This window comes from Rissa tridactyla, chromosome 1 (assembly GCF_028500815.1).
Source record: "Rissa tridactyla isolate bRisTri1 chromosome 1, bRisTri1.patW.cur.20221130, whole genome shotgun sequence".
NCBI classification, from domain to species: domain Eukaryota; kingdom Metazoa; phylum Chordata; class Aves; order Charadriiformes; family Laridae; genus Rissa; species Rissa tridactyla.
The window spans coordinates 160,927,121-160,953,289 of NC_071466.1; the positions used below are offsets into that span (position 1 = coordinate 160,927,121).

General features: G+C 40.8%; 1 protein-coding gene across 2 annotated transcripts in view; it reads right to left on the reverse strand.

Annotated features, from left to right (window-relative positions):
- LARGE1 (LARGE xylosyl- and glucuronyltransferase 1) overlaps positions 1-22,259 on the reverse strand; it is a 290,753-nt gene extending 268,494 nt beyond the window's left edge. Inside the window, exons 1-3 of one of the 2 annotated variants that reach the window (XM_054192875.1) lie at positions 21,281-22,259; positions 19,201-19,287; positions 12,602-12,632 (exon numbers count right to left, since the gene is read on the reverse strand). In XM_054192875.1, coding sequence (XP_054048850.1) covers positions 12,602-12,607 — 6 coding nt within the window. In that variant the 5' untranslated portion in view covers positions 12,608-12,632; positions 19,201-19,287; positions 21,281-22,259. The remainder of the gene's footprint in view (positions 1-12,601; positions 12,633-19,200; positions 19,288-21,280) is intronic. The other variant, XM_054192882.1, reaches the window with a different exon arrangement.
- Between the last annotated feature and the right edge of the window lie 3,910 nt (positions 22,260-26,169).

A 26,169-nucleotide genomic window follows, 5' to 3' on the forward strand; every position in this document is an offset into this window, starting at 1 on the left:
GAACTTATAGTAATGAATTATCTCCGACTTCTAATATCAACTTGAAATGGAAATAGAGTCCATGAGATGAAGGCAGTATTTTAGTCCTGAACCTTTACCAATACACTAGGGAGTGGAACTTTGAACTTGTGGCTTATTACTGATTGGTATGCCGGCTCTGCATATAAAAATCACCATTACTTCAACATGCACAGCAACAGCTCCAATTAACAGACAGAAAAACAATTCTCGGCAGAGGCAGCAAAACATGGCCAAACATGCTAATGCAGCAGTCTGTTCTTGAATTCACAAGTCTGGACTAGGTAAATATTTTTAAGCCTACATCAGGTTAAAAGAAGAAAAAAAAAAAAACAGAAAAGAAAAAAAAGCAGTAGTTTACAGCCACTGAGGATCTAAACTTCTTTTAAGATGAAGTGACTAATCTCTCCCTCTACCCCCTCATTTGTGATTGCAAATTTAATAGAGAAGGTACAAAGTAATCCTTGTTCTGTAAATTAGTGTACCATCTCTCATGACAGAAGTGACACATGCAATGGCTCTAGCACACAATATAAGAAGATAAAAGATACACCAAAGAGTACTTTTGGCTTGGTCCAGGAGTTATTCCATTTCTGAAACAAACTTACTCCTTCATCGGTCCTGTAAAGTTTTAAACACAAACCAAAAACCAGCTCAATGTTTTCAACTCGCTTGCAGATGGAACTAAATACAATTTTTTATAACATGAACAGTGCTATCGTTTAGATTAGAAGGAGATCAGTTTTGGAAAAAAAAAAAAATTCCATTAGTGGGTATTACCCACTGCCATTCCTAGAACACACTCACATAGCTTGTTTAGAGAAGACTCCTAAATGCTACCAAAAATCACGTGTGTGCTGGGAAGATGGACAGGGAAAAGACTTGCGTAATAAACCACTCCATGAAACGCTCAAAGAGGAACTTGTGGGTTTTTTTAGTCCTCTATATTTTGAAGTTTTTAACAGTGCCAGGAAGTAGTTAATGGCATTGGTGGATCTGAAGAGAATTCCACAGAAATGTGCCTTAGTGCTACCTACTACTAAATCTTTTGAGGATAACAGATGAGTACTGATCTTCTCAGATTGATGCTGACTGAGCTCTGTGCTTCAGTAGTGAGTTTCAGGGGGAGCTGAAAGCTGATCACACACTCCACAGATGTCACATGGGGGTGGCTCTAGTCAGATGCCTACCCCAAAAACAGAACACTTAAGTCTGAGATGCTTTGGGATCTAGCCAGTCTTGTAGCCTTCCTTCTTTCTCCTCTCCCTTCATTTGTCTCATGCTCCTATAAAAGTCATTCAGGCAACCATATAGATGAAGCGATAAATTATCATAAAATCTCCCTGAAAACTCATTTGAAGTTATAAAGGATCTTCTATAATAACCAGAAAAGGACCTGTATTGCAACTCAAATGCTGCCAATGCAGGAAAGTAACAGCAGACACTGCAGTTATCAAGGGAGTAGGTTGTCCAAATTCAGTTATTGATTTTTACTTTGTTCAGAAAAATATCAGGTTATTGCTTGAGTTAGAGAAGAAATGGGTTAGTCTTACAGGGAAAAAGAATTTGCTTATTTCCAGAGATAGGACAGGTTAGTTTAAATAAAGAGATTTTAAGAACTCTTACTGAAACATCATCTGTGCTTTTCCTTCAATTATAAGTCATCTTGTGGGAAGTTAATGTTCTTGGGACAGACAAAAAGTAACAAGGAATTTTAGAAGTGCAGGGGGAAAAAGAAGAATTCCAAGTAGCGTATTGTTTTTAATCTTGCTAGAGAAGTTAATTTGAAACTCTTAGCTGGCTCCCATTCTTCGAACATCTGTTGGATATAGTTATCTTTCATTTTGATGAGGAATGTGAAGTCTTTTCTTATTCCAACTGACCTGCTGTATTCAGAGAGCTACTAATAAAATGTGCTACCATATTCTTAAGCTTCTTTGAAAAATTGTGATCGTTTGTGCCATTCAAGATTTGCTACCACTAAACTCAGGACAGAGCTATCCAGTCTTTTAAGCTCCCATAATTTTTGGTTTGATTCATGCTCTTTAAATATTTTTTCAAGATCAGCTGGGCATTTGTGCACTGTATTTTCTGAATTGTCTGTGCTTTTAGTCCATACTGATCAATTGGCTTTCCACAGACATATCTGGGGAAGAAACCAGGAAACACAACTGACAATACAAGGTAAAACAATCGGTGGGGCAAACCATGAAGTGTGATACGTTCTTTATGACTCAAAAATCTTAAAAATAAAGACTGAAAATCTCAGTGTTAGAGACAGATTAACTATTACAATGATCTTAAAGGTCCCTTCCAATCAAGACAATTCTATGATTCTATTATTTATAGACTCTTTAATTCCTGGAGTCTGGAATAGCCGTTTGAATTCTACACCCTGATTCCATCAGGCTAGATGATTGGATTAATTCTTCTGGCATTAGCAAGCATCTCATTATGAAAAAAGAAAAAATAAGAAATTAAGAGCAAAATTTTTGCACCCTACTCTCTTGAAAAACAAAACAAAACAAAAATACCAAGCATATCCCCTGTTATATCTCAACAGGATAGCCATCTGGAAAGTCTTACCTTCCAGATGCTTTCCCCTACTATTTCATTGTTCTGCTAATCTCTGCAACCACCCCTATGGGGAAAACAAAACACTGCACAATTTACTGTAAGGCTAACATTTTGAAGGATGGACAGTACAAAAGGAAATACACTCTGGAAAACAGTCAGTTTCAATATTACAATTGTAAGAAGCAGAAGTGGATCAATTTGAATAACACTGAATGCAAAAAACATACCAAATTTTCAATATTACAACTGTAAGAAGCAGAAGTGGATCAATTTGAATAACACTGAATGCAAAAAACGTACCAAATTAATAAAAAAACGAAAAGCATTTTCCATGGACACAATAGCAAAGAAGTGCAAAAAATAAAAATCACAAACCAACAAGGAAGCCTACCAACCTCTTCCTCTCAAGCAATCAAAGTTTAATCACATTAATGTGGTCAAAGATTCCACTATCTTTTTCTTTTTCTCCCCCCCCCTTTTTTTTTTTTTACGTAGAAGCACTAAGTCAATTAAAATAAATTACTACTACAGCATTTTGGAGTAGTCCACGTGATGTTCTCCCCAGGCTTCAGTAGGGTGGCAAGGTTTCTTCTTACCAGGAGTCACCCGTACACTAAAGAACCTTGCAAGCCTGTCAGTGAAGCAAAAGAGAGTCCTTTTATTAAGTTATAGCAGGGTTGGACAGATGTCTAAATGAAGTTCTTTAAACTGGAAAGTCAGATCTCCTAGCCAGTCACATGAAATGCTTGGGCTTTGAGTAGCTCAGCTATCTATTTGGACCCCTTCTGGTTCCACTGGAGCTGCATGGCTAGAAACTCTACTGGCCATTGCGAATGAAACAGACTGAATGGGGGGTTCTGGTGCAGAGAGAACCTTCCCAAAAAGTTAATGCAGTTCTCACAATAAACAGGTCTACCAGATACCTGACAAAGGATGGGTTTTATTGCTATCAGCTTCTTTGGTTGGTTTTAAGTGTGATTGAGTTTACATAGCACCTCTTTCCAACCTCAAGGTGCAGTACAAACAAATAGAGTTGATTTAAAATATAAATAGAGTAATAACATACTTCTGGTATATAAATGCAAAAAAAAAAAAAAATCACTCATCGAGGAACAAAAAAAAGCATTTGGTTTTACACAGCTGCCATTCTCTTACTGTTTTACTGTTTTCGACATTCAAAAAACTCTTCTGAAGCCAGCAACACGCAACTTGCGGAACATACTCATACCCTATATAAATGTTTCTACGCCCCCAGCATCCTCATCCCACTTGAGCTTTACAAACTTTTTTGCTTATGAGATGCTGAAAATATGAAAACCTGGACAAATGTAGGCAAACCAAGTGGATACAGAAGAAACCAGTCACAATTCAAACTGGTTTACCCTATTAGGCCAGGAATACATTTCACATCAACATATATATAAACTAAGCACCCAACAGCAAACTTAGTTATATCTTGGATATTATTCCAAAATTCCCCAGTACTGTTTGGCTCTCCATTTTGCTAGTTCCTTACCCGACACAGACAGCTGTTAGATCCAATTCAAAGGAGTACAATCCTCCAATCGTGTGATGTTAGCAAAATCATTTAAGGCTTCATCTATACAACACTATAAATTGTAGTGTTACTTATAAAAGATTTGGGGGTGTTTTCAGAGCACACTATTTCATTCTTTCCAGTTGTAAATGTTACCTAAAAAACTCCTTAAACCAGCAGAGTAAGTAACAGGTAAAATCATTGCAGTAAGTTTACACAGCAAAAGGAAAAAGTACGGGTTCAAACCCCTTTTATCCTCCCATGTTGGAAGCACGACATACACACGTGTTCCAAGAAGTGAAGCAATACATGTATCATGCATACTTGGAAAACTACTCTAAGTTACTACAAATTTCTGTACACCATCAATCTTTCCTCCAGATATGGAAAATATTTCAGTCAGAATTCCTATCTGCAAATATACAAAGTCTGAAATGCTAAAAATAAAGACATTTGAATTGTCACAACATGATCATAATCTTCAAAGTGTCTTAACTGAAAAACTTGCTCCCTTACACAGCATTCAGATAACTTAAAAGACAGAATATACATCCATGAAACCTTACAAAAATAAAAGGAACTTCTAACATCTATAAAGAATATAGGCCAAAATCCCCTGCATTATTTTTTTTTTTAAGTTGTAAGCAACCATTATAAATTTAGAGATGCTGTATTTCAGTAGAGCTAGAGAAGACAGGTTCATTTGCTGTGGTAACACTTACTACAGAAATATTTTTATTTGCTATACCATCATCCTCTATTGCACAAGTAGCTACCTAGTAAGACAGAACTACTTCCATTTCTCACCACTGCTATTTCATCTCATAGGTTTTACCAAAGATCTCTGTTCATAAAATGTTTGTCAAAATGCACTCACACATAGCACCAAGCAAAGAGAAGATGAGAGACAGATGCTTCTGCATGTTAGTGGGTGGGATAGGAAAGAAGCTGGGGAAGCAGCTTTGCGTCCAATCCATTATAGCTATTTTCCTTTTACCCATCTAACAGCAACTCACAAAATTCACCCGAAATGCATTAAATCCTCTGAACTTACGAAATGATGCATTATTGAAGTCACATCAGGGAAGCCAACTCAGTTTAGACGACATAAAAGACTAGCTGTAGAACAACTTTTTTCATAACAAGGTTATGGTTAAAAAACAAAGGTAAGATTTTAATGTAGTGAGAAGATGCACAGTCACAGAAGCAGCAAGGTAAAAGCACTATTTTTATTTCTTTCCAGAAGAAATTCCGTTCCAGAAAAATTCTTCTCAGATAGATTTTTCCACCTCATAAACAGCAAAATAAATCAGCAATGGCTTAATCTCTTAGTTCCCTGCTCCAGCATGTTACCTTTCTCCCACATTTACTCTCTTCAGCTACTTGAGTGCATGGCTCTTGGAATAAGCTAGCTAAGACCTGAAACTCACTTCCATCTTTTATGGATTCTACCACTGCAACATTTACTACTGTAAAACTGAGGCTGCAGTGAAGTTTGCAAGTTAAAGAAATAAATTCTATTTTTCCAATTTTTTACTCTGCTTCAGATTGTTTGTCTTAATATAGGCATTTACTGGTTGCAATATTTTTTAAAAGTACACAAAGTTGCAAATTCTACCAACTTATACTCACGTATGCCAACTATACATATATACACTGCAGGAACAGTGCATGCGTATCTTACTAGTGTTCCAATATATCAAAGCACAAAATGGAAGACATTTTATGTAGTATCACCATGGGACAGAACTAAGTGAGCAAAAAGTCCTTATCTAACTCTGTCTAAGCTATTGAAGGTGAAATCAGAGGTGAAATGCACACAGCAAGAATGACTAAATCCATAAATGGTCCAAAATTATTTGTTTTATTACATGAATACAAGAGACTACAATCATACCAAACAGGCTATTATCAAATCTCTTCAGTGACAAAGCTTTCCATCGAAGAGGACAAAAAAACAAGTGCATAAATCACAAGGACGTGTGGCTTAAGGCCATTATCCCAGAGGATTACAGAATGGCTTTTGCATCCTCCCTCTTTGCTTTTAGTACCTCCATCTTTGTTTTAATATTGTAGCTATTACTACAAGCGCTATCTGAAGACTAGAGTCTCCTGTAGTTACGAATGGCAAACAGAAAAACCCCCTCATTTGTTAAGAGAGAATCTAGGGTATGCTTTAAAGGCACACTCAGTAACCTTAGGATAAGAGTGTGTTTTTAATGAGTCCTGCCAGTCTTATCCAACTGTGTAAGGCTTTAATTATCAAGCACTATACTGGGCATTATGGATTGTGGTTGCCAGGCTCCACCAAAGACCCATGGTTTTGCTCTGCTAACCATAGTGCAAATACCTAATGAAGAAACTATGCCTGTCCCAAGGTACTCACACAATCCAAAGGTATGATTAAGGAAAACAAGCGGCCAAACCAGGGAAATATAGCTGAAGGACAGAGGAAACAGGGCAAGTATAGCAATCAGTGGTCACTGCACATTTAGGGATGCAACAAGGGAGTAACCATTCTCAAATAACACCACCGGCTTTGCTGACAATATTCAGAACATTCATTACAGACCTCAGTGTGTAAACATTTCACAGTCTAACTCAAAATGAAGACTAGAGTTAAGGAAAATTGCTCAATTTATACATAGTACAAATTAGGATTGCACATACCAGAAACAAATTAGGATTTTAACCTGGACTCCAGATAAAATGAGAAATTGATGCTCTGTGGAACCCAATGCAGACAGTTCAAAGATTTCACCAAGTAACCCACAAATCTTATACGGGTCATCATGCCGCCTCACCTCTGTTGAAATTACAGACATCACTACAGACACACACTTCTCAATTTCTAAGAACACTTTTCAGAATACACTTTCATGCATAAATAAAAACATTCCCAAACACCTAGCTTACCATCAACTTTTTTTTTTTTTTTCCAGTCAGCAACTGCAAACTTTTGGTCTCAAGACAACCCCTCCTTCCTAGAGACACATACCCACATTTGATGCAAAGGATCAAAACTTGATTAGTAAAATAATGCAGCTCCAAAGTGAAAGGTCGGGTCCAAAAACTAGAAGCAAAACCAAAAGGGAAAGGGCCACTGAAGAGGTGGAGGAGTAACAAGAACACGCTGTTCTGCTCGACTAACACAAGAACTTGAATACTGTCTATAAGCCAGAATGCTCTTCTTCCTGACTGCTAAGCCACGATTCTCTTAATGATGAGGAAGAAAAGAATTGGTTTAAAAATCTTCAGTCCTAAATTTCTGCTTCAAAATTATAGTACTTTTTAGCAAGGCAGTTGCTGACTCAAGTAAAAAGCTTAGCAAAGCTGAGCAGTAATTAAGAGATTTCATTTACAACACAATTTCACATTTGTACAGGGGGAAATGTGCTTCTTATGACATGAAATTTCCCGTAATACTGAAAATATGCATGGAGGTATAATACCATCTAAGTCTTTCATTTGTTCTGTGAAGTAAGACATCAGTTCTTATGGTAAGTAAATATGCACTTGAATAAAGACAACCATTGAAGGCAAAACTTCAGAGGTAATGAATACCACTCAGAGCCAAAGAAAGCAGTTCTTGGAGCTTTTTAGGATCATGTATTCGAGTCCTGTTCCAAAATTCAAGTCAACAGGCATCATGCCATTAAATTCCTATATAGTTGGAGTCAGCCTCAATGGCTCTGCAGTATGCCTAATACAATATCCTAAATTGTACTTAGAGAAATCAGAACTGCATCAGTTTACACTTTATTTCAAATCAGTGGTTTCGCTTTGTGAACCCCTGAATATTTTAGATACACATGCAGATGGAAAAATAACGTATATGAATCTGCATTTCCTAGTCAGTCAAGAACTAAGCACCTTAGAAATGGTCTACAGACCACCATTTGTTCTAAATAATTTCATAGAAGTTAATGACCTTAAAGATAAGAATTTTGACTATGTAATACTCCATGCTTACCTTCACCTCAAAGGGAGTTTTTCCTAACAGATCCAGCACACCAACAAATTTTTGGTTTATTATATATAAATATGGGACAGACAGTTAGATGTGTCAGTGTTTTAATTAGGTTCTTGCAGAACTTCCTCCCATCTGTAGTTTGACAATGTCAAGAAATTCTGCACTAACTGTGCCAAGCCTGGGTAGAGAATCTCCCCTTTATTTGAATAGTCACTGTTTTAAAATAAATAAATACCTAAGAATCCAAAACTTCAGTCTACCTGCTAGCTACAGACATGCAGGGAGGCAAGAAAAAGCCCTACAACTATGACAGCACTTTGGACATTCATGAAGTGATGCTTAGAGAGATGAATGAAATGCACTGAACGCATCCCAACCTTCATTCTAGACATAGCAAGTAATCTCAGATACACTTCTATGCCACCCCTTAGTGAAGCAGCTTCTAGAATACAGATCCTCACCTGCATCAAAAGCTACTCCTAAGCCACAGAATTAGAGCAAAACCTCGCATATCTATATTCGTGCTCTGCCAGAAAAACAAAGAAGCCCAAAATTCTTAAAATCACAGCATCCCCTCCAGTTTTCACACCAAGTATAAGCCATGACAAGAACATCTTGAATGAAAATTAGTTCCAAATGAAAGCAAGAATACTTAGCACCTTTCTGGTGCATTTCATCTTTCAAAAACACTTTACAAATATTAACATGCCAAGAAATAAAAGAACCATTGTTTCAGTGAAAGGAAGCAAGAAAACAGAATGCTGAATTTGGTAGCAAAATGGACAGATGGATGGCTGATACTTCCGTTTTGCATACTGTGGTTTCATCCCCATCTTAGTGACACATCAAAATAGGTTCTGCAATACTAGAATAGCAAAGAAATACTACATTACTGCATATTGAGAGATCCTGGTAGACCTGGGTTACTTTCAACACTAATACTTCTCTAACTGAAATTCCTGTTGCTTTTCTTAAATTAAGACTGCAAAAAAAATTTATTCCATACCACCATAAGAAAAGCTTTTATATCCTTATTGAGAATAAAGTGTTTTTCCTTTGCAATTGCCATTACTGCATTTCCAAAGGCACATATGCCCAGCACAGTCAAGCTGCTAGATACAAAGCTGTAATTTGTTTAAGTTTGTCCAGTACATACCCTGCTGAATTCCATTTTCTTTCTTTTTTTTTTTTTTTTTAAGGTGTGCTTTGTGGCTCTTTAACCACAGCTAACAGGAAAGAATTATGCAAAAAGATTCACCATGAAGCATTATCTGCTACATTCATGTTTATTTGGGGCATCTAATACTACTAATGTAGATCAGTGCTGAGACCTCTACTGACAACTCCATGCCATCCAGAAGCATCACTGTACGCTTGCCAGTATTCCACCACAGAAAAAAACTGGCAGTTGACGGACAGAGAGCCAATCTCAAAGAGCAGGACTCAGAGATCCTCATCTATATTGGTTAGTACCTCATTCACTCCACTACTAGCAGCACTGATTTCGGTGAGACAGCTCATAGGAAAAGTAAAGCAAAAATGGCAAAGTTTTTCACTTCGGTATTTAATGTTCAGCTCATTAAGGGCCCAGCTTGAAGCCCTGTGAACCTGGCAGAAACATTCCCACTGGGGTTTTGAGTAGGGCCTTGAAAAATTGGGGGCTTGAACTCAATAGAGAAAGGAATAGAAGCTAGTTAAGAGCAAGGAGCACAGGTTTCTTGTCCTCCCATTGTTCAGCCTAGTTTAGCAGGCTTAGTTACTAGTGGGAATTCACACTAGGTTACCATAGTCAACTCAGATAAGAGTTCTGGTCAGCAAAAAAAAGTATGGAAGTTGGCTGACAGGTCAACATTTGACAGGAATATCTAACTGAAAACATTAGAGGGTATCATCTAACAATTTCCTTGGCTAAAAGCAGAGCCTATTCGAAAATGGACCTGAGATAACCTGAACAATTAGAGAGTGATTTCTCACTACAAAGATTGAAGTTGGCGTTACAAACAGCTCCTGAAAATGCCTCTCACTCAATAATCTATCTCTGGCCTGCTAGAAAACCAGTACTCAATCCACTAAAACTTCACCAGAAATTCCATTTTGCTCCAAATAATCAAAGATACTAAGTCCTAAAAATGACAGCTGTACCTGACTCACAACAGACCAAACAGAACAAGTTCTTGGTGATCAAAAAAGTTGTATCACAAACTCAGATGTGCATGGTGAATACAGGTAAAGAAAAAGACACAAAACCACAGGGGAACCTGGATTTCTTGCTGTCTGTGATGAATGACTCAGTTCCTGCCATGTTAGATACAATTCACCTTCATAAATTACCATCACATGGCAGGTGCAGTGGGATCTGTCTCCATCCTGATAAAGGTTTCTGTTTGGTTAGTCCAAAAAGTGGTGTTATACACTATTGCAAGATTTTACTTTAACACTTTCAAGTCAAATATAAAAGTGTATTTCAAATACCACATCAACTAAAAACCAATGTATGTAATCTGACAATCAATTATGTCCTAGAAGCATGGTGAATTTTTTCAGAACTGTCCCATGTTGCTGCTTCCAGTGGATCACACACAAGACTACACCTTTTATTTTTTCCAAAGACATTTAACAAACAAAAGCAGCAATAAATAAGCTAGTATTGTTCAAATGACAAATTCTTGAGATCAAAAGTATAATCTAAAAAAAAAAAATTAAAAAAGGAAAGTACAAACTATCAGTTTTCAAACATTTCAGCACACTCTTACTTCTGTATTTTGTAAGCTCTTTGTAAGACAGGAATGGTTTCTCGCTTTGGGAATTTCTGACACCCTAGCTATATTGGTTGATGGTGTGAAGAGTGACTGCTGATTGACATAACTTGGCTAGCAGAAGCTGCTACAGTAGTCACAGTTATATTGGCAAAAACAGCGCTTTTATCTGAATTGCTTCCATCATTTGTGGAAATTTTTTTGCATGAATAAACACGAGGAGAATAAACACGAGGAATTACAGATCTGTGTACAGTTGCACAGCTATGATCTTGTTGGGATGACAGAGACATGGTGGGATGGCTTGTAATGTGCTTGGGAGTGCTGCAACAGAGGGATACAGGCTGTTTAGGAAGGACATGTCGGGAAGACAAGGAGGTGGAGTCCCCCTTTACGTGAAAGAGCAGCTGGAATGCATGGAGCTTTGCCTGGGTGTGGATGACGAGCTGAGAGCTTACGGGTAAGGATTAAAGAGCAGACCACTATGGGTGACATTGTGGTGGGCATCTGCTATAGGCCACCTCACCAGGAAAAACAATTGGATGAGGCCCTCTACAGACAGGTAGAAGCAATATCAGATTCAGAGGTCCTGGTCTTCATGGTGGACTTAAACCATTGAGGAGCAAATAATAAGAGGTGCTCTGCTGGACTTTATGCTTACAAACAAGGGAAGGCTCCTTGGGGACATGAAGGTTGAATGCAGCCTTGAGTTACACTGACCATGATGGCATTCAGGATCCTGAGAGGAAGGAGCAGGGCAAAAAGCAACATCACAACCCTGGACTTCAAGAGAGCAGACTTTGGTCTCTTCTTGCAAAAGTCCCATGGGATAGGACCCTGGAGGGAAGGGAGGTCCGAAAAAGTTTGTTGATACTCAAGGATCACCTCCTCCAAGCTCAGGAACAGTTCATCTCAACAAGCAGGAAGTCAGGCAAAACTGACAGGAGGTCTGCATGGATGAACACAAAAAGAAAGCATACAAAAGGTAGAAGCAGGAACAGGTAACCTGGGAGGAATAAAGAGACCCTGCCTGATCATGCAGAGATGCATCCAGGAAAGCGAGAGCTCACCTGGAGCTGAAACTGGTGAGGGATGTAAAAAAATAAGTATCTGAAGGGAAGGTGTAAAGGAGATGGAGCCAAATCCTTCTCAGTGGTGTTCTGTGACAGGAAAAGAGGCGATGAAACACAGGTGGTTCCCTCTGGACATCAGGAAAGTTGGGGGGTTTGGTTTTTTTGGTTTTTTTATTTGGTTGGGGGTTTTTTGTTTTCTTTTATTTTTTTTTTTTTACTGTGACATTGACTGAGCAACAAATGGCACAGGTTGCCCAGAGAGGCTGTGGAGTCTCTCTCTTTGGAGATATTCAAAAGCCATCTGGACATAGTCCTGGGAAACCTGCTCTAGGTGGCCCTGCTTGAGCAAGGGGGTTGGACCAGACGACCTCCAGAGATCCCTTCCAACCTCAACCATTCTGTGATTCTCTGAAAGCTGTGTCAGAAAAGCTCCAGACACAAACCAGTGTTTATATTGCTGTTTTATACCAGCCTTCCTATTCCATAAAGTACCCTCAAGGTACACAGAGTCTGTGTACTTGTGCTTCACCCAGCATGAAGGGAGCCCTCTCTCAACCAAGGCCTCTAGGCATTTTAGTAACATGAATAAATAACTGTTTTCTATACTACATTCGCAATTCCACTATTTCAAACAGAAAAGTCAAGATGTTTTCCCAAATCGTATTACCTTCATACACAGCAACTTAAAATATGAAAGCCTAGAAGAAAAGGAAAAGAAAAAAGAAAGAAAAAAATATATTAAAACATCAAAACTCAGGCCTTTTTCAACATACCAATATCCAATGCAATGCAAACAAAACTGAGGAACAAAACCCAAACACAGCAAATAAAATATGCTGCCAAATTAATTATTTCAGAGAATTCTTGATACTAACTGCAGATCCAGAAATCTTTATTACTGATGTAGAATACAGTATTTTTTAGTCTGAGAGCAGAAAGGAAAGAACATCACCTATTAAAAATTTAAAGAGCTTTGGGACTAAAAAGAAGGACATCTGAAAATTTTGTTCTGTATCACACTATACCACCTTCAGACACTTGTTGAATATGGATTTACCTCAGTGCTGTTTCTCTCCTCCATCTCTCTCCACACCCTTCACCCTTAAAAAATTTGCCCAGCAGCACAGTGGGATACATGCCATACAAACATGGCAGTAGCCTCCTATTCAGACAGATCCTGTGCCTGCCCCCACTTATCACTGATCAAAATTGATATAAAATGGTGTCATCAATGGAAGTGCAACGTTTTTAACCCAGCTAGCATGTGTTAATAATTCAGTGGAGATTCTGGTCTCCTTAATGTTCATTTATGATGACTTCTGCTAAACGGCAGTGGCCTGTGCCAGTTTCCCTCTCCAGGTTCTTAACACCACCCGGCCATAGATAAAACGTCATGTATTTAAAGAACATTAATCCACAACCTTTAAAGACCAAGATATATTTGTTTACTCCTTCAAGCATTCTCCCATTTCCTTCTCCTTTAAATGTTGTACTATTTTCTATTTTTGAGAAGTAAAACACATTCCTTTCTTCTTTCGGTCATAGCTCTAAATCAACAAGGAGTATCTGTAAATTCTACCAGCATGAGTTTATTTTGTCATTTATTCAGTTATCATTTCAATGGGTTCTTTTTTTGTTGTTTAAGATGCACATGTATTCTGTATATTTACATGAAAATAATTATTACATGCTGAGTATCATCACGGACTTGGTTTTATCATCTAAGGCACAGCTATACTAAGCAATAGTTCTTGTTAAAGACAGTGGTGTTTTCACATGCTTAAAGCACAGGACAGTGACTCTTTCAGGAAACCAGAGTTCTGCTCTTTGCATTTTGACTATCCACCTGGGCAACTTTGCTCAAATCAATTCACCTGCAGTGCATAGTTTATCTTTCCACAGTGTCATTTTCCTCACTCTAACCTGCTCTGTAAAGCATTCAAGAACCTGTATTTTTCCACAACATGCCTAAAACTAGAGAACTGGCAAAGTTATTCTGTATATGAAAAATAACTGTCATCATTTTCAGTTCCTTACATACTAGTGGCACAATATTTTTATTTTTGCTCATCCTGATTAAGAAAAAAATGTTAAGAACATCTTTCTTCCCAGCCCATTCACCGACCGTGCACATTTACATTGTGATTGTAACATAAAACAAGATCTAAGCTTACTGAATAGTAATTTCAGATGTTTCCAATACATGATGCAGCTTGATATACCTCAGGTGCCAGGTATGAGCACTGGTGTGAGAATAGTGGACACTAGCAGTATGAAGAGGTTGAGATTTTACCCACGGCATGCAAAAACAAGGGGCGAGGCTCTGGGTACTAGCAGTAGGGATGTAAATTCCAAGTGTGATAACAACTTTGCAGGGCAGTGCTGTGCACGGTTCTCCACTGTCCAAACCAGCTGGGAAGTGACCTGATTTTGGCCACACAGGAGTCATTCCCAAAGGAATTCCCCTTTATATGGGAAGGTGGTGTCCCAATGATGAAGGACCTGCACCACTAACCTATACAACATGAGTCTGACTGACCTCAGAAGTTTGGTAGAAGCTACTATTTTCATCTAGGAGCCTTTAAGCTGCACTAGCATTATAGTGAGAACAAGAGAAAGGAGAGGCAGACCACAATATTTGGAAGGAAACATAGTAACTTAAGCCACTGTTAGTATACTCTGATCTTCACACTTGAGGTCTCAGAGTAACTGTGAAAGGATGTGAATTTCTTCTCATATGTATCCCTTCTTCATTAAAGTCATCTAAACTGCAAGATGATTCCTGGACAATGAGTTTAAGACAGCTGCACCTCAAATGTTCTCAGTTTGTACATTTTATTGTTATTCTCTGAGATATAGTACAGATCAAATTATTGGTCTGGTTGCGCTCTGGGTAGTAGTCTGAAAAACTTGATATAAAATCAACAACATCAAGTACAAACCCCTCCCTTTCTGCCCATGACCAAATTGTTTTAGCCACTAGCAGGTCCTATCTTACAGTGGACTAAATATCAGTACTGATTTTTCCCCCCTTTTTCTTCATTGAGATTTATGTTCACAAAATGCAGGACACTACAAGTGAAGGAAGACAACCCAAACTAAAAGCTTTTACCATTCCTTTAAACTGATCATTTTTTGCTTTGTGCAAGTTAATGTCAACATGCAACTTTCCTAGTACTAAAAATTGTTTATGACATCATCACCTACTGATTTCAACTACTTGGAAGACTCACTGAAAACGAACAGACTTCTCATAAACATAGTTGATATTAAAGAGCTCTGGAAGACCAAGATCAAGGATATAAGTTATAAAATATTCCAATAATAACAACAGAAAATCGCCACCTTTACAGGAACCTCATTCTTCAGCACTCCATTTCTCTACTTTGATGAAACAGCACCTAGTTGTATGGTACTCTCAACACTGAAGTATACAAAAATACAGACAATTGTACCCTTTTAAAGCAGTAGGAACCATCTTCACCTTATTTAAGAATTCTCAAGCATGCCAGCCAATATTTTATCTTAGAAGACTTGTCAAAAATGAATGATAACCTCCTTCTGTTTAAATCTGACTCACACTCTAGAACCAGTCTCAGTATTGAAAAAAGATGAGACTACAGAAATACAGAATTTAACTGCTGCTTGCAGAGCCTCAGAGTTAATATCAGTTCATCTTCTATAAAAAACAGGAAGCCTAGGACTCCCTTCTGTTAGAAAACAAATGAAAGCTAATATTCTTAAGAACAACATGATCTAAAGAACATATATTTAGAGATTTAATAATGCTAGAATCATTGGTTTTCATTTCTTATTTCTATCCAGTCGCATACACCTTTCTAGTACCTTCATCCTGAAAAATACTGAATTAAGCAGATTCATACATTGAAGTCCAGAAATTTCTGAACATAAAATTCCATCTGCAGTATTGATTAGCAGCAGCATTAACTGAACACAGAAGGGAAAGCAATCACCAAGGGAATTTAGTACTGAGGCAACTGAGGATCAGGGGCGCAGAAGGAGAGTCAGAGAAAGGAGGAAAGTGAAACCTAGCCATAAGAAGCGCGGTTGAGAAGTCTAAATATCGTCTGAAAAGTTCATCTCATCTTTATCAGTTCACAATCCTTCTTGTTCCCCCCATTTCACCATTCAATAACACTTTTTATTCCAGCATGAGAAGCATTCTTTTCTCCAAATAGACAAATTCATTCCCAAGCCCCTAAAGAGGTACAAAAGTCCATCTGGAAATTTTAAGAAAACAAAGAGTTTCATAGTATTTTTTTTTTAATTTAAATCAAATTCCACAATTCCTTTCCTTCACTTCTCTGCCCTTTCTCTCCTCTTCCTCCCCCACAAAAAACAAATTCTTCATTCTTCTTCCCTGTATTTAAATGAAGATTGCTCAATAACATAGTTTTCTAGTTTTCTCCTAGTCCTAGATCTTAGCTGTCAAATGCCTATCAGGAGATAAAATCCAAAAGCTAGTGATACAACTGAAATGATGGCATTTTGCATGTAAATATCACACTCTGGAATAAGCTTTAGAGGAACTATTGAAAGCTGCAACTGAAAGTGACGACTCAACTTCCCTTGAAGTTTTAAGTAGCAGAAAATTTCTAGTGAAGTAAGTGGTGTGTGTGTGTGTGTGTGCGCGCGCTGGAAAGGATCTCTTTTTTTTGCTGAACAGAAGTTTTCTTGTAAAAGTGTATCAGCGCCAGAATGTGAAAGCAGGTTTAAAGTGATACATGTGTTGTCCTTCTGATTTAAGAAAGCTGTGGTTCTGGTGTTAGCACTTCTACTTGCAGTTTTGCCAAACAACAGCAGGTCAAAAATTGTTACGATTTCTATCATTTTCACAGATGCCTAGGAAGACAGTAAAGCTAGCCACTGTTAATTGATGTGACCCTTGACTAGCTGCCCCTCAGGCAGTGTGCACAGGGTCTGGGTCAACATGTACAACTATTCCCTGAAGACAGAAAATTCGTATAGACATGGAATAACAGAAATGACTCATCGATACTCAGAAATGCATGGGAGGCATCTACCTCCTTGTAACACAGGACAGGGAACTCTTTCCTTCAAAAGTCATCTATTTCTTTTTGTTATTTTCAGGTGTAGCTATCCTATGTGGACATTAGTGAGGAGGACTGCATTCTACCTGCACCATCTGGGATTTCTAGCTTCCTCCGTCATGTGGTTTATGTAATTAGATCTGGCTTTTTGCTGTAGCATTGGATAGACATTGATAGGGTTCTTCTTGACAATTTTAAGTGTAGTTTCTACACAGTTAACTCCATTGTTGTGGAAATAGTAGCTATATCCCAGAAAGAACATTGATGGGGATACTCCTGTAAGAACTGTTAGATCAGACCTGGTCTGATCTGCATGTTTAAACAGGTAGTGGAACTATTTTTACACAGTTTGCTTCTAATTCTGACACAGATGGCACTTAAACAAGAATTCCAGCCTTGGCAGTCTTACTTCAAAGTCAGTGCCAATGCCAGGATGATCCTTTCTAGCAAATTTCTCCTTGATTTTTGAGCCACCAAGTTCCATATAAAATAGAATTTATTATCTACTACTCCCTTTCTACAGCCACACATTGAACAAGCTTTGACAGGACATGGGACAGACCTTCAAATACCGAGACAAGTGACACCAAAGAGAGTCATGAAACCCTACCAGGTACAAAGCTCATTTCTTAACCCTTATCTTCAGGTGGGCATACCACAAGGAAGAGGAAAATTAGTGATCAAATGAAAAAGAAAAAAAAAGAAAAGTAAAATTACCTTCCTTGATGGTAGTTCTGACTCTCCAGCTCTTAAATTATGCCAAGTGTGGGATAATGAACAATGATTGCTTTTTAAAGCTAGCATTCACTACAAAAACGAAGATGAGCCAAACCCAGACAACTGAAAGAGCAAAAATAGTGCATGTGCTCGTGTGTGTATGTTTCCTTACACAAAACTACTTTTCAGGAAGTTCTTTAGCCACAGAATTCGGCAAATAACCAACACAGCTAACTCCGGAGAGAATGGAGACAAGCTCGTGAAGAATGGAGACTTGCATTGGCCATTACATCCTCTTCTCATGCAAGTCTTTACCTTAATGTTATAGCACACATAGGTTATAGGAAAAATAAATACACCAGAAATCTCATATCCTTAAAATGCATATTTTTTAAATTTATCTAATGCAGATGATGGAAATCTTCAATTAAAGCTGGCAAGTGCTCATTAACATAGGCTTTCATACGAGCCAGGAAAAAAAAAAAAAAAAGAGAAAAAAAAGGAACGCTGTTCTGGATCTAGACAAGCACTCCTATCAACATCAACAGGAGTTTGCATGTAGATCAAGTTTAGCATAAAGCACAAATACTTTGTAGTCAGGTTATGATTTTTACCTGTTATTAGCCTTCAGTTTATAAACACCAGGCAAAATAGTTTGTTTTTTTAAGATTGCTCTTATAGAGGCACACATACAAAAAAGAAATCAGATGATGAAAGAGGAGAGTATTCCAGTAAGGGTCTATTGACAACTGATCATTTATTCCAGGAAAAACAAGAAATTCAAATTTGAGAAAGAAGTAGTCACATGAGTAATATTTAGAAGGATTATTCCTTCGAAATCATTGTATTTAAGAATGCTTCAGTTCGGCGATTTAAGTGCACATGGGGGACACCTAGTTTTACCAGTTTTCTAAAATAATTAATTCAGACTGAATACTACTTTTACGAATTTTAAGTCCTACACACTGAAATTTCAGCAGATCAAGCCTTTGACAGAGTTAGTGTTACCAACAGGCAGGCAGTCATTCACCACTGCTCTGCACTTTGGCTTTCTGAGAATTGTACTTTAGAATTCCTGTAGACTGAATAGGTGGCAAAGGGAATTCAACATATTAGTAATACTATTTTCAGTGCTCCTTCAAAGAAAACCAGTGCATATTGCTCCAGATCTGAGAAAACTTGTAATGTTTTTATGTCACCTGAACAGAGAAGAAAGAAGTTGTCATGCATATTTCACATATTTAAAAAAAAACACAATAATCTTGCTACATACTGCCATCCAGATACTCCAGGCTATGCTTTCCTTACCAGCAACTAAGAAGGGCGTATGTACTTTGAACAGGAAAGATGCAACACACAACATAAATCAAAAATTGTGAGAATTAAACATCCACAGGATGGGGAAGAAGAATCTGCTACCACAGCGGGCAATTAAAAGACCAAAAAAAAAAAAAAATAATCATCAAAATCAACATACCAATCCAATTATCCATCAGAGAATCTGCAGTTACTGCAACTTCTACATGACTTGCAGCCTTGCTGATCAACGGCCGTCACAGGACACCTAAGCAATAAGAATTTAACATTTCAAACTTGAAATACTTATCAGCAATTTGCAGTTTTCAAGAAGCCTAGGGATACCTGTTCCACCTTGGTCATTTCTCCATTTTAAAAAATTGCAACACAGTGAGGATGTTCAGGGTTGGGGTTTTTTTGTTAACTTGTTCTGTTCTTTTAAGTAAACTACCTTTCAATAACCTATCTCCATCTGCAGCAGGGATTAGAAAGACTTTGTTAAAAGATTCCCCCTGCCCTGAACTCAAAGCCTGAGTTTATAGGTGCCATTTTTCCTCTACGCTTACAGTATAATAATGCAGCTCTATAAAGTGAGGAAAAAAAGCCTTCATTTCATAGGTCTTATAACAATAGTTTGTGCATTTTCACCACTGAATGGGGAAAAAATACTAACCCAAACTAGTCCCCCTAGCGTACCTTTGCAGTAGGAGTCTAAAAAATATGTGGCAAATCACTACTCTGTCTTTTTGTATGAAACTAGCTTTTTGCTTTTTTCTTTTTGTTAGTAGAAGACATAGCCACTTAGAGAAACTGCAGGGAAACTAGGCAACCTTTCAGTCCATTTATCTAATTTCCCGCTGTTTCTATTTCTGAACAGGTGAAAAAAAATAAATGTTGTACAAAGAAAATTAATCTCTATCCAGAAGATCTCATTAAATAAAATGTGTTGACCTGTTGGCAATTGCCATGTCTGGTTTTAACACAGCACTTTGTTTAGCCTGGTGCTTTCTGTTCTTTCTAGCACTGAAACTTACAAAAAAGCTAACAACGTTTTAAAGACATTTGATTCATTGTCATTTCCATCCTGGCATCTATACCTTCCAGAATACATAAATGACAATCAGTGCTGTGAAAATGTTTCCTGTAGTAATTTTAAGTGTGCTATAAAAACTAAGTACAATACATACACAAAAAGGCAAGACCTTACAACAACGGTTCAGATGCCTCCTCAGGCTAATTTTCAGTTCGAAAAAACGCATGTTGGAAAAAGTAGGCTTTATTTGCTGCCTAGCAGTACTCCTGTTCCAAGTCGAACAAAGCAGAAGGCATTGTACTCAGGTGAAAACACAAATAAAGATCGCTTGTCTGATGCTCTACAAAGAAGAGAAATCACTTGCTTTCCAAAAACAAAACTGGGCACAGTGGAAGAGCTAGGAATCTCTCCAAAAAGTGTTACATAAGGCATTGTCAAACTTCATGTCACCTCCACAGAGGCCGCAAGTTGCTATTCCCCCCACCCCGGTGAGCAGGAATTAATGATCTAAATGACACGATTCTCGGATAGGAGGTGATAGCAGAAGCCTTCCCAAAGGAGAGCTTCCTGCGCTGAAGGGCTTGCTGGTGGGGGGGAGGCTGGAGGGGGATGGGGAAAAAAACCACCCTCCCCGCCTCAGCGGTTCCAGCGAAACTCCAGCTTCGCCCCGAGCCGGCGGTTCGGGCAGGTCGCCTCCCGAAGTAAGCACACCGAGGGACAAGGCGTTCCCGCCCCACGGTGTGACACCCTTCCACCCGCACGGCGGCAGCCACCGGCTCACCCGGACTCCCCCGCGCAGCCGGCGGTACTCGGCGGGACGGCGGCCCCGTCCCCTCTCCGCCCCACGACTGGAGCCGAGCCCCCAGCGGAGCGGGAACACGTCCCGACCAGAGAAGCGGGTGCGCGGTGTAAACAAGCGCCCGTGCGGACCGACGAGGGGAAAGGAGCGGGAGGCAGGCGAGGCAACCTCCCTCGGCTGGGGGAACCGGGGTGGGGGGAAGTGTCCCCCTTTGTGCCCGGGGAGCGACAAGCGTGCCTCCGCCCCAGCAGCTCTTCAACTACAGACCTGATGGGGATTAAAATCCAGGAGATGCAGCCACCACCCCAGCCCCGCCGGACTCGGACGCCCCCTCCCCCGGGCTACTGGAAGGGAGACACTCACCGATTGTTTCTTGCCCTCCCCCGCCCCTCGCCTCTAAAAGCAGCAGCGACCCGACGAGGCTCTTACCTTCCCCCGGCTGGCTCCCGGGCCGCCGGGACGGGCGCTCAACCCGGTCTTTCCCCCTCCTTCGCTCCAGGCGGGCAGCTCCAGCTCCGTCCCCGCAGCCCGGCGCTCCGGAGGTGTCAGCTGGCGGGTCTCAGCTGGCGGGTCCCAGCCGGGGCGGCACCGGCGGCTCCACTCTCCGCGGGACGAGGAGCTGCTGACGGTGGGAGGCGGAGGAGGAAGGCGGCGCGGAGGTCCCCACTCTTCCCGGGATGCGCCGCCGAGGTGGCTGCCTCCTCCTCCGCCCAGCTGTCTCTCCAGGGCCTGCCCGCTCCCTGCTCCGCGGTCTCCTGATGGGCAGCCCGGCCCCGTCCGTCCGTCCGTCCGTCCGCCCCGCCCGCCTTCCCCCGCCCCTCTCCCCGGCGGCGCCGAGCCGCGCGGCGCACAGGCCCTGCCGGCGGCCAGAAGGAGCCGGGGGCGATGGGGGATTCCGGCCCGGCCTCCTGTCCTCTCCCCGGGGCCTGGTGCACCACTCTCCGCGGGGAGAGGAGGCCCTGCCCCGGCCTGGCGAGCAGCCCCGGGAAGGTCACCAGCACCACAGAGCCCAGCACGGAGAGGCTCCCTCCGGCACCGCCGCCGCCGTTGCTACTGCTGCCGGCCCGGCCTCAGCGGCCGCTGGGTGCCGCGCTCCGCCCGGGCTCGCTTCTCTGCCGGTGCCCGGCGGCCGCCTCCGAGTCTGAGTGCCAGGCTGCCCCCTTCCCCTTCCTTCCTTCCTCCCTTGCCTCCCGCCCCTTCCCCGCTGCCAGCCTTCCCCCGCCGGGTCCCTCCGGCGCCCGGTGCCAGGCTGCCCCCCTGCGGGTCTCGGTGCCGCGGCTACCCGCCGCCGGCGCTGCGCCCGGCGGGCCGAGGTGGGGGCGAGGGGCGGCCGCTGCCGTTCCGCGGATGCCGGGAGCGGGATGCCCGCCGCCGCTCTGCCCCGGGCTCAGCGGCAGCTGCAGTGACTGTGTGTCTGTGTCATGTCTGTGCATGGGCGGGCGGAGGCGCGGGGCCGAGGCGGAGCCAGCCCGCTGACACGCCGCCCAGCGACAGGCGCCCGAACCGCCCAACCAGCAGCAGCAGCCGCCGCGGCGGCCCGCCCGCGCAGCCCGGTGCCCCGGCCCGCTACACCTGTGACCGGGCTGAGGAGGGGCCGGGCCGCCGTGACAGCGAGCCCGTCCCGCGGGAGGGGGCGGTGAGGGGAGAGCCGGCTCCCCGCAGGGTTTTGGGGGGAACCCGCCCGCGTCCGCCTGCCCAACGGCCGTCTCAACCGCCGCACCCGGGCTGTGGTAAGTGAGGGGAAAGCGAGAGGCGCGCCCGGCCCGGCCCTCGCCTCAGTCGGCGGCGGCGGCGCCAAGGTGCCCGTGAGGGGGGCGAAGTGGTGCCCAGCCGTCAGTCCTCGGCGGTGGAGAGGACCCGACTTTCCACCACCTCACCTCAGAAGCGAATACCTCATCTTTTCGCTTAAATGCGGCGGAGCGTGTCCCGGCGTTGTGTCCCTCGGTGCTGGCAACTGCTGGGAGTGAAGTGATAAATGCACCTTTTTTTTTTCTTTTTTTTTTTTTTTTTTTTTCCTGCCGTAAGCATACAACAACCCCATCAACACTGTTTGGTTTTTTTTTTTTTCTTTGGTTATTTTTATTCATCGTCTTTCTTTCACTTCATTAGCAGTAGCAAAATGGATTGCTGCGATACATTAGCATGCCGAGAGGATGGTGTGGTAAACTCTGTGTATGGGCGGAGAGGGTGCCTGAAATTTCGGGAGGAGCGCGCGGAGAAGAGAAATGAGAGGAGGGGAGTAAATGTGCATACAATCCGATTTCGCAAAGGCATTAATCCATTCTCAGAAGGGAAGAGGAAGGAAAGTACACACGTGCTTTGAGTAACAATGTAAATAATCAGAAGTAGAAATAATAGGGATACCATTCAGTACTTGCTGTTTTCTTCCTCCAGAATGATAAGGGAAGAGTTTTAAGGGGAAAATGTTGTTCTGTAACTACTATGCTAATTTCTCTTGTTACATCAACTGATTAAATGCTGTAACTTATTCAGAAGTTGCTAGATTGTGGGCAGAAATTATGTTTTGCAGCATGCTTTACCAAAATATTGTGAACTCTGGAACAGGTTGTTCATGGCAAGACAGTATTTACCAGATTTGATTAAGGCATTGGTCCATCAAGCTTAGTATTCTGCCGCCAGCAGCGCCCGCTTCCTGGTGCCTTAGTCAAGAGTGGTATCAGATGAACTGAAGTAAATCATGGAGTTGAACATGCCAGTGATATCCCGTAAGTGTTACTAACTGCAAATTTTGGCATATTATAACAGTTAGGAAAGCATTTTGGGGGGAAAAACCCACCCTCTGCATATCTGTAATTTAATTCTGATTTGAATGATTTTCTGGAGAAGCTACAGTAACATACAGATTAGTCTTTATTGTGCTAGTTATTTTCATGAGCAAATCAAAGTCAGAAGTCAGCTATACTGAAGCGACTCATTCTGTCCATTCTCCTAAGCAAAGCTAAAAGCTCAGCCTTTATGTAATAATGTTTTCTTGCACTGTTGAAGGATTGTAACTGCTTTTGTGACAGTCACAATGAATGAATTGCTGGGGGTATATGGAGAAGGAAACAGGATTGTGTATTTGGCTTCATTATTAATAAAATGAGATTCTCTACTGCCTGTTACTGGAATTCTGAGCAGTTTCACTTTTTTTAGTCTCATGCTATGTCTTAAAAACTATTAAATTGTCAGACTCTGATCCTACAAAATACTGAACGATTTCTGCAGGTTCTTAATGTTCTTATCTGCTATTAGAGCAGGGAACTCCCAGCACCCACAAGAATTCTTGGGTTTTAAGAGCATCATGGGTTATTAGGGTTATCTAATGTACCACCATACATGACAAATGATGGAACTTCATAGTGGAACAAACTGCCTTACTTAGAATTGCTCTGCATCTGTCAGGTTGGTGACCTGCTTGCAAAATGGACAACAGTTGTCCAAACCCAGAGCAGCGTTTGTCAGAAGCTCTAGCTGAGAATGATTACCACTGTGTTACAAAAACTTAACAGGGACAGGAGGAGTGACTACCTGTGAAGAAAAGATTTTTTCAGAAATTGTGTTTATAAGCAAGTAATCTTTTCATATTCATCATAAAATCGCTCCATCAGTTTTTGTCCTGGAAAATCCTGAAGTGGCAATTGCTTTGGACATAGAGTAAACAAGCAATGCAGAAGGATCCTTACGCCAAGGACAGCTAGAAGAAATTAGATGCAAATATTTGCACTTCAGATTTCATTCAGCCAGAAGGAAGCCTTCTCCAGAAGCTACAGAGGTTCTGGAGTGAGATGTCTATTTACATTTAAAAAAAAAAAAAACAAAAAAGGAAAACCTATAGTAATGTCAAGTATATATTTAAAAAAAATGTAGAAAGCTGAAAATTTCAAAGCTTTAAGAGCCCTATTAATAAAAAATTATGTAAACCAGTCCCTTCTTTTTTATTAGGAACATGGTGATTTTGAGATAGTGTTATATGATCAAGTTATACTGATGTAGAATCATCACACTAGTGTTTGGTCTCGTTTTTTCCTTATTGCAACTACAGATAAAGGCATAACAGTACACAACTTCAAAAAGGTTCTGGTACTTTCACTACACCAGAACATAAGTAAGTAAAATAGGATTAAGTCTGTTCATAAGACCCCAAACGCTTACAGATTATCTGGGGTTTGATGAAAAGAACAATTATTTCCAATATAACCGCCTTACATGAAAGGGAGGTGTAAGGCCCACAAGTATTCAAACTTACAAAAGTGCATGAAGTTCATCTCCCATTTAACACCAGTGAAGTCCTTTTTACATTCTTACAGTTGCTTCATTGTTCTAGCTGAATTCAACCACTATGAGGTCTTTTGAGGAAAAAGACAGTGTTTTGTTCAGGTGACTGAAAAGTACTTTACTACTCTCATAGTGCATTATGTGCCAGCTGCAATAGCAGCCAAAATATTCCTGAAAACCGGGAAGGTGTCCTGTCCCCATTCCTCCACACACACTGCTGTAGTTAATTAGCATTTTAAATACCTAGGGAGCCTGATGCTGCTGTGTCACACTCAAGATATGGGATATGCATGGACAAAGCTAAGTTGTCCATGACCTGCTTTTACGTGGAGTTGATGAAATAGCTACTTTTCATAAAAAACAACCATTCAGGATGTTCTCAGGGGGAATGGAAATTCAAATCTGATTTAGCAGGCTGGCTGGCTTGTGTTAACTGATCCACTTCAACACAGAAGGTTGTGACCCTTTGTTTATAAATTGCTGCTCTTAACTCCCAGGTGCTAAATTGCACAACTGTTAATACCATCAGAGCATGAAGAGCAAGACCACAAGTCTGAAGCAAGTCTTAACCCTTGAGATTCTTTTTTTCATCTGCCACTGCAATGAATACAGGATTACTGTGGAAGAGGCTGCCTAACATCTTTGTAGTAGGAAAAGGCTTTCGGACAAGAAATAAGTGAAATTTAATCTACTCTGGAAAAATAAATTCTCAATTCTTGAGTGTAAAGTGGAAGCTCTGTTACATATGCTGTCCACAATGGGTACTAAATTAAAATTTAATGGAGATTTTCCTCTGCATGTAACAGAAAAAAGAAAAATCAACAAAACCCAAGAAAGTCAGAGCAAGATCCAGGTTCCCTGGGGTTATAGGAACTGGAAAAAAAATAAAGACTGGTAAACTGTATGCCTTTAAATAACTAGACAACATCATGAAAACCTAAAACTGTCAGAATGCGAAGGAAATTAAGTTATTAAACTGGAAATTATTTCTCTCTTATGCCAAAACAGATTTCAGACAATAAATTAATTGTTCTGTGTTA